The sequence below is a fragment of the Colletes gigas genome, unplaced genomic scaffold, assembly GCF_013123115.1.
Source record: "Colletes gigas isolate AHSC1104 unplaced genomic scaffold, ASM1312311v1 Colletes_gigas_Sc00004, whole genome shotgun sequence".
NCBI lineage: Eukaryota > Metazoa > Arthropoda > Insecta > Hymenoptera > Colletidae > Colletes > Colletes gigas.
The window spans coordinates 2790208-2797305 of NW_025106633.1; the positions used below are offsets into that span (position 1 = coordinate 2790208).

The 7098-nt window shown below is 41.5% G+C and overlaps 1 protein-coding gene across 3 annotated transcripts in view; it reads left to right on the forward strand.

Annotated features, from left to right (window-relative positions):
• The window catches only part of LOC122394838 (angiotensin-converting enzyme), a 58140-nt gene extending 56331 nt beyond the window's left edge, over positions 1-1809 (forward strand). For all 3 annotated transcript variants that reach the window (XM_043391985.1, XM_043391983.1, XM_043391984.1), the window contains exon 13: positions 95-1809. In XM_043391985.1, coding sequence (XP_043247920.1) covers positions 95-240 — 146 coding nt within the window. In that variant the 3' untranslated portion in view covers positions 241-1809. The remainder of the gene's footprint in view (positions 1-94) is intronic.
• The last annotated feature ends 5289 nt before the right edge of the window (positions 1810-7098 follow it).

The following is a 7098-nucleotide window of genomic DNA, read 5'->3' on the forward strand; positions in this document are numbered from 1 at the left end:
TAGAAGATATTTAACGAAGTTATGGTAATAATTGTAAGGAGTACACGATGTAGGTTGTTTATTTTTACGAAATTGTGAATTGCTTGGATTGCAGATGGAGACTACTGCAAACGCAGCATCGAGACAGCGGGCCTGCAGGTCTACGGAAGCGGATTTTACAATGGCGGCGGATCGACGCGTTCCGCGACGATCCTGACTGGTATCACGACGATCCTCCTAACGGTAATTGCGCTTCATTAAGAGAGACGGACACGTGAATCGAGCGTCCATATCCCGGAGCGTTTTATTCGACACTTTCCCTTCTCTGGAACGTCGGGGACCGGAAACCGATCGACGTTTCTCGATCCTGCCAAAGCCACGAACCAAATAGATCACCAGATATATGTATAGACGGTCACCGTCACGGACGTCCGACGAGCCGTCGACGTCGCTTTCCGGGCAAAGATGGGCGGAATTCTTATCTAAATAGATACAAACTTCGAGCACCGTTACCTTTTTATTTGTCGCGCGAACGAAATACGAACAGCTCTCTTTGTTACACGTAAAATGAAATATCTCTACAATGTTCGAATAAAAATTTTTAATGTATGAAATGCTCCACGTTACATTATATTATCGAATGTTCAATGGCTAAAATCATGAATATCGCTTCGAGCAAAATTGGTGATTAAATTACTCGCGAAATCGAGGCGTGAAAGAGCTAATAAAGTTTAATAGATTCGTAATTTAATAGGTACTTTGAGATAATAAATAGACATTCGATGAAATTACGGTGCTCGCGTGGAGAAAAATTTCCAAAAGCCAGCTCGTTTTCCAGTCTGTCGCCCTAGATGCTAGCGCCATTAAACGGCGCGTGCGTTATCGTTGCGTGTAAGTACTCGTTATTAATTTAATCACCACCCATCGGTGCAGTGGACGTAGCAATAGAACAGCTATAATTAGGAAGCTCGCGTGCGAATCGTACGGGACGAGCTGCTCGCGCCTCGTAATTGTTGGCTCTGCAATTCGGTGGGAAGAACAGATTCACGGTTCGTAGCAAATAATGTTGCCCGTTGTTTCGAATCGACGGTAACGAGTTATGCTCGACGCGTCCATAGTGTAAATACAATTGTTTATCTGTTATGTGCATCGAAAGACGAGCAGATCTTTCGAAATTACGCGCCTGCTTAGGCTACCTTTTATCCTGATTGTCGTAAATGTAGATTAGATCCATCGTAATCGATAGAATCGTTTTTCGACATCAGCTCTTAAAAATGTTATTCCAATCGCAGTCTTTGAATTTATTTCAAACGTTTCGAAAGCACAGACGGCTTCAAAAGCGTGAAAAAATTAATTATATGCCTCTTAACGCAAGCATTATACAATTTCATAAAGGAAGATGAATCGTATAACATTGTAAAGCTATAGAAATGAAATTTAAATTTAAATGCCCGAGAGGAATATTTGTTGGAAGACAGAAATTTTTGTAGACAAACGTGCACGATTTTACACAACAATGAGCAAGCACTTGCCGGAAGATATAAAACATTCAGCTTGGTGGAACGATGAATCGCGTCACTGCTGTAAATTCAAAGAAAGTTTGGAATTACATTTTTCGAGAGAAATTTCTCATCAAACGATCCAAATTGTCATTCGATGTCGTTGCAAATTTCATTCGACGCGAGAAAGGAAATATATTCTGCGTTACTACCGATACATTTTATAGCGTAAACTCGACGTGCGTTACCTTTTAATTATATTGTCTTGTTCGTTGTTAAAGTGAATTTTTATTGTAAGAGGAAAACAGAAAAATAAACGAATGAAATAATTTTGCCCAAATATATATTTCTTGTTACCACTGACTGCTGGGACCATCGATCATTGGTACTATTACTCTTTGTTGAGAATGAAAGTTGCCCAACCCCGAGCAGAGGAAACGCAAGACTTCGATTTTTCTAAGCCGATCTCTGGCACGCGTTGCTTGCGAAATTTGACGAAGAGGATGGCCGTTCGAACTTTCGTTCGAGCCGACAACGCGTAGGACGACAGCTTTCACGACAGGCCACGACAGGGGACGTTATTGTTGTTACGGGACGGCCGCTCGAGCATAATTACACAAAGGTGGTCTGTCCAGAAACTGGTTCACCCACTTGCGTAACGCGAAGATGCGGAAACCGGAGTTCGAAAGACCGGGAGCGGTTGCATCATTGGACGTGCCGCGATATTTTTATTGGAACCGTCTCAAACGTGTCCGATCTTATCGTCTCTTCCCTTTACCGCTCGATGCGGCTCGAATATTATGATTGACCCACGGCATTTTTAATATCCAAGTGTCGACGCGTCGAAGAACAGGTTTGGCTAACGCTGGCCTGGAACAGCGTCGAGTCGAGATTCGACTAATCCGTAGTGATGGGCATAATACCGAATCGATAATCCGTAAATTATGATTTAGTGTCGAAGGGTACCGAACAGAATCGATAACCACTTGATCCTTCGCCAAAACAATGATGATAATTGAATCGAGAGTATATTATATTATATTTGAACGCAATCATTATTTGAGATTTTTACGGATGGTCAACAGTATTTGTGGCGATAGAAAAATATTTGTATTCGTAGATTAGTATGTATAAACTATTTAACGTTTTCGACCCTCGCATCAGACCCATCACTATCGATGCATACCAAAATTAAATTTAATTATTAGCTAATGCAGTCGAGCTCGAGACCTCACCGGGGTCGGCCATAGTTCAACCAAAACCTAGTCTACGTCAGCTCTGACTTCAGCGAATTTAACTACTACGTGACTAGGGTCAAACGCAGGTATAACTTTTACTTAACCCACGTCTGCTCGATACAGCTAAACTCTGACTTAACACATCATCGATTTACCTACATCTCGCTACATGGTGGTCCAATCGCCAGTATTTATTGGATTTTTCCATACTCGAGATCTGCAACCAGTACCGTGGCAAGATAGAGCCAGAAGGGACATGAATGCCATTTTATAAAGCTGCAGACGGTCTTGAAAGTAACAAAAATTAATTATATACTTTGTAATCGAATCTCAGCGAACTATTATCGCGAGATTGTAGCGATAGTCCGTGGAGACTTTCGCGGAGTCTGCGATTCTAGCAAAACTAACCACCGATCACCTACGATTTTCTTCCTTACGTAATCGTAAACGAACTTCCTAATTAACTCTCGTTAACGTATGGTACTAGATTCCGCGATTTTTTCACAGCGAGTTGTTTAATTAGCAACATCGCCGCGATTCAGCGGCCAGTGGTCGCGTGTTAATCGGCGTAAATTAATCGTGAAGATCAATTTACGTACTCGAGTAAAGTTCAGAAGAAGAGAGAGAAGTAAAATGAAGAAACGAAAAAGTACGAGAAGTCACGCCTCGGTCGTCGATCTCGATCTACAAGTCGGTTTTCGTGGCCTCGGGCTACGTGAATGGGTTAAAACAGTGACTCTTAAACTCAACAAGAAATCTAAGAAATCGTTACTTCTCTAAAAATTGTTTAAATTCTATCATAGTTAACCCGACGACTAAAGGTGGTTACTGATAACTGGGCACGTTTTGTGTGCGTATAAAAGTTAGAAAGGTCAGGTGTCATCGTGGTATCCCAATGTTCAGCATTAATTGGTACATAAACGTTCTCATGCATAATAATCAATTACATCATTATTTTAATACGTTTCGCATCGTTCGTAATTTTCATTAAAACTTGATACTAATTAAAATTAAATATAGCTCGTGGAATGTCAAAATTAATAAGTGTTCGGTGTACTCGAGCAATCTTTTGGTTCCACAATATGTTTCATATTGCTTTTCAGCAAATTTAAATTAAGCCCAGAAAATATGACTGTGATATAATATATTGTATAAAGTCGTTTGTAAAATAATTACCGTAGCTCTGTTGAAAACTAACTACCGAATATACGTTCGCCTAAGTAGATAGTAACGTAATACGGATATTTCTGATCTCTTGAAACTTCGCAGTGGAAGAAAACAAAGAGGTTGCTCACAAGTGTATTGAAAAATATGTGAAAGTAAGGAAGTGAATATGTAGAGGTTAAAACCTGCCCATAATTGTCATAAAACCGTATGGCGGATATGCGTGCCATTGGAGTCGCTGGTACGAAATCAATGGCGATCGGGACGTGCAATTGGAATGTAAGAAGTTAATGGCACGAAGCCAGTAAACGATAAGACAATATGTCTTATGGAAACATCAACAGACAATTGTAATACAACATTCTAACTTTAAAGATGGTCAAAAGAGTTTATTAAGAATGAAGTATTTGAAATGTTCTGTCGATGAACACCGCTAACGCGTCGATGAAACCAAACCTGGTAAATGTTTGGTAATTTCAACGTATTCGTGAGGTTAAAAAGGTTAAGAACCACTGGGTCAGGGGGTCATTCTTTTCCCCGATCGATGCGTGCGTCCAATGCGGGAATGCAACCTCGATCGGACCCCTTTCGCTTTCGATTTCGTGCGGTCCTCCAGGTTCTACCTGCCAAAAACTGGTCCGTCCAGTTGCGTAATAGGAAGACCGGGAAGTCCTGTCTTTCCTCGAAACGTCTGAACGATGACTCGACGATCGCCTCGTCCACTTTCACCGTCTCGAATGCACGCGTTCGCCATTGCGCTGAAATTCGATCGAGAAAAAATTCGGCGAAAATTCCGTGTCCGTCATCGAACGAGATCGTTTTCCACCGGTAGGGACGCGTTCGACTTAGCAAATAATTCACGTATCGTAAACCAAGATAATTCGATTTCAACCCTTTCGCTCCAAAAATAGTAAAAAGGTCACGGGAAGAAATGTTTTGTCGATACTTTTGTGCTAATTTCAAAGGATTATCTTCGCCTTATTTCTATTAGAGACACGTACGATAACTTGCAATTGCTTAAGTCCGCCAGAAATGTCAACTGCTTGCCGATTATCAGCAGCATCGCGACGAAACGACTTTGCAGTCGACTTTAACCAGAAATCGAAGGATCTAGCGTGACCTTCGAACGACCTTGAACTCGGATATCGTGTTCGAGCCTATTCCAACCATCCTTGAAGGCGACAATAGATAAGAGGATTCGCGATAAGCAACCGTCACGTGTCTACTCTATTAATTTCTGTAATTATAAAGAACACGTAGGAAACATGGCGGCCGCCGGCAACTCGGTACGTTTCTCGGGGCGACGAACGAACGTCTCGGTAATCGATAGGTTCTGCTCCCTTAGATTTACGTCATAGACCATCCAGCAAGAAATTTTACGAGACTGCAGTGTTTTATTACCCGTTCCGCACACATCTGCGATTTACAGAAAAACGAAATAGAAACTTATTGTAAACGACGTTCAACAAACATGTTGCAAAGCCAAGTATTTTCGGAGCTAATATATTTATTAAATTCTTTTGTTATATTTATACTTCTTCGATAAGAAAAACGAAAAAATTTGCAAACCACCCTTGCAATAATGGACGGCAGAACACGCGAGGGCTGCGGTCACTATCGGATCCGGGTGAAAGCAAAAAGAAACGGAAGCGGGAGACTAAGATCGAGTGACGAGGAAACGGGTGACGCAAGAATCGAGCATAATCAACCTGGATGCGATCAGGAATTTCCGTAAGCTGGTTCTTGGACTTCCAAGGAAATTTCGATTCGAACGCGTCGTCGAGAGAAAGGACTCGAGATCGATCGATCGCAAGATTCGTGAATTCGAAGAAAACCCTATAGGTACGGGTTGCGATTGGAAAGGTAATCCGTGAAAAGGAAAATTCCTTTTACTTTCGCCCGTAAAAGGAATTCCACGAGTGTCCTTTCGGACATGGTGCAACGGTTTTCCAGGTTGCTCGTCGGCTGTCGACAGAGATCGCGAAGAACCGTGTCGCATGAAACGAAACGAGGGGTCAACGGTACTCGAGAATAATATCTGGCCCGGCTGTAATGACGGTAATTAGGATCAGCTCGGAACAATGGGCTCCTTGCGTAACAGACAGTATAAAACTGAATCCAATGTCACTGTCTTGTGAAATTGCCTAGGTCCGTGCAACCCGTTGCCTTTTAATCGATACATTTTTATCCGATTAAAGAGCAACAGTGGGATTTAACGAGTTTCCGTAAATTACAGAATACTCTCTCACGGTTTTGCTCGATCGAAAGGTAACCGAAACGATACGCGTGTACGCTAGGGCGGGCAAGAAACTTATCGAGCCTCATGAATGAAAACGCCTGTAAAGCTTACGTAATGAAGCGAGGTACCGGCCGTTTTTCTATAAATAAAAAAAAGAAAAATGGGGAAAAGAAAGGAGCGTACATTGCACAACGACGAGGGGCGACGTAATAATACACAGCTTTCGACGTGGACTTTTAAGGACACGCTCCAACGATAATCGAACGGACAAAGCGTCGAGACGTATCCACTGTTTTTTTGCCGAAACGGCTAACAGGGATGAGCACGATTTTAATCGAATAATAGGCTATAAATAAAAAAAAATGTAATTACGGTGTACAGCAGGCAACGAAAAATAATTGGATTTACAGAATCGGAAACGGCCCAAATAAAATGATTCGAAAGCAAAGAATCCAAAGCGAGAGTATTAAATTTTTTTGTAAATAAAATATTCTTCGAAAGCAGGCCGAGTACTGGTCAACGAAATAGCTGTATTTTATTTAATACGAACAGTAAGTATGGACGTGAAATTGGAAAAAGGAAATGTGAACAACGGTTAGAAAATATTGGAAATCGATAGGGTAGAGCACAATGAATATTAAATTAGACCGCGACTAATTTATTCATGTCACGCTTCAAAGTGTACAGTTAGGAACGAAGTCGACACTTTTGCAGTGGTATTTAGCACTATTGCATATCGTAGTTATAGGCTCATTGTTGTCATATTCAGTCTTGCGAAGCGGAACAGCGGAAAGTTGGGTTTTCCTCGGATGTCGAGCAGCCGTTCTGAATCGAATGAGCCGTACTAGAGGCGTGTAATTTACTTGTCTGTTTACAGTTTGAATAGGGAGCTAAGAACTACTATTGTTCTACGCTGCTTAACTTCTTGACGCGTGGCAAATTTGTTAGCAAGCACAAATTATCCGAAGCAGTTTTTTAG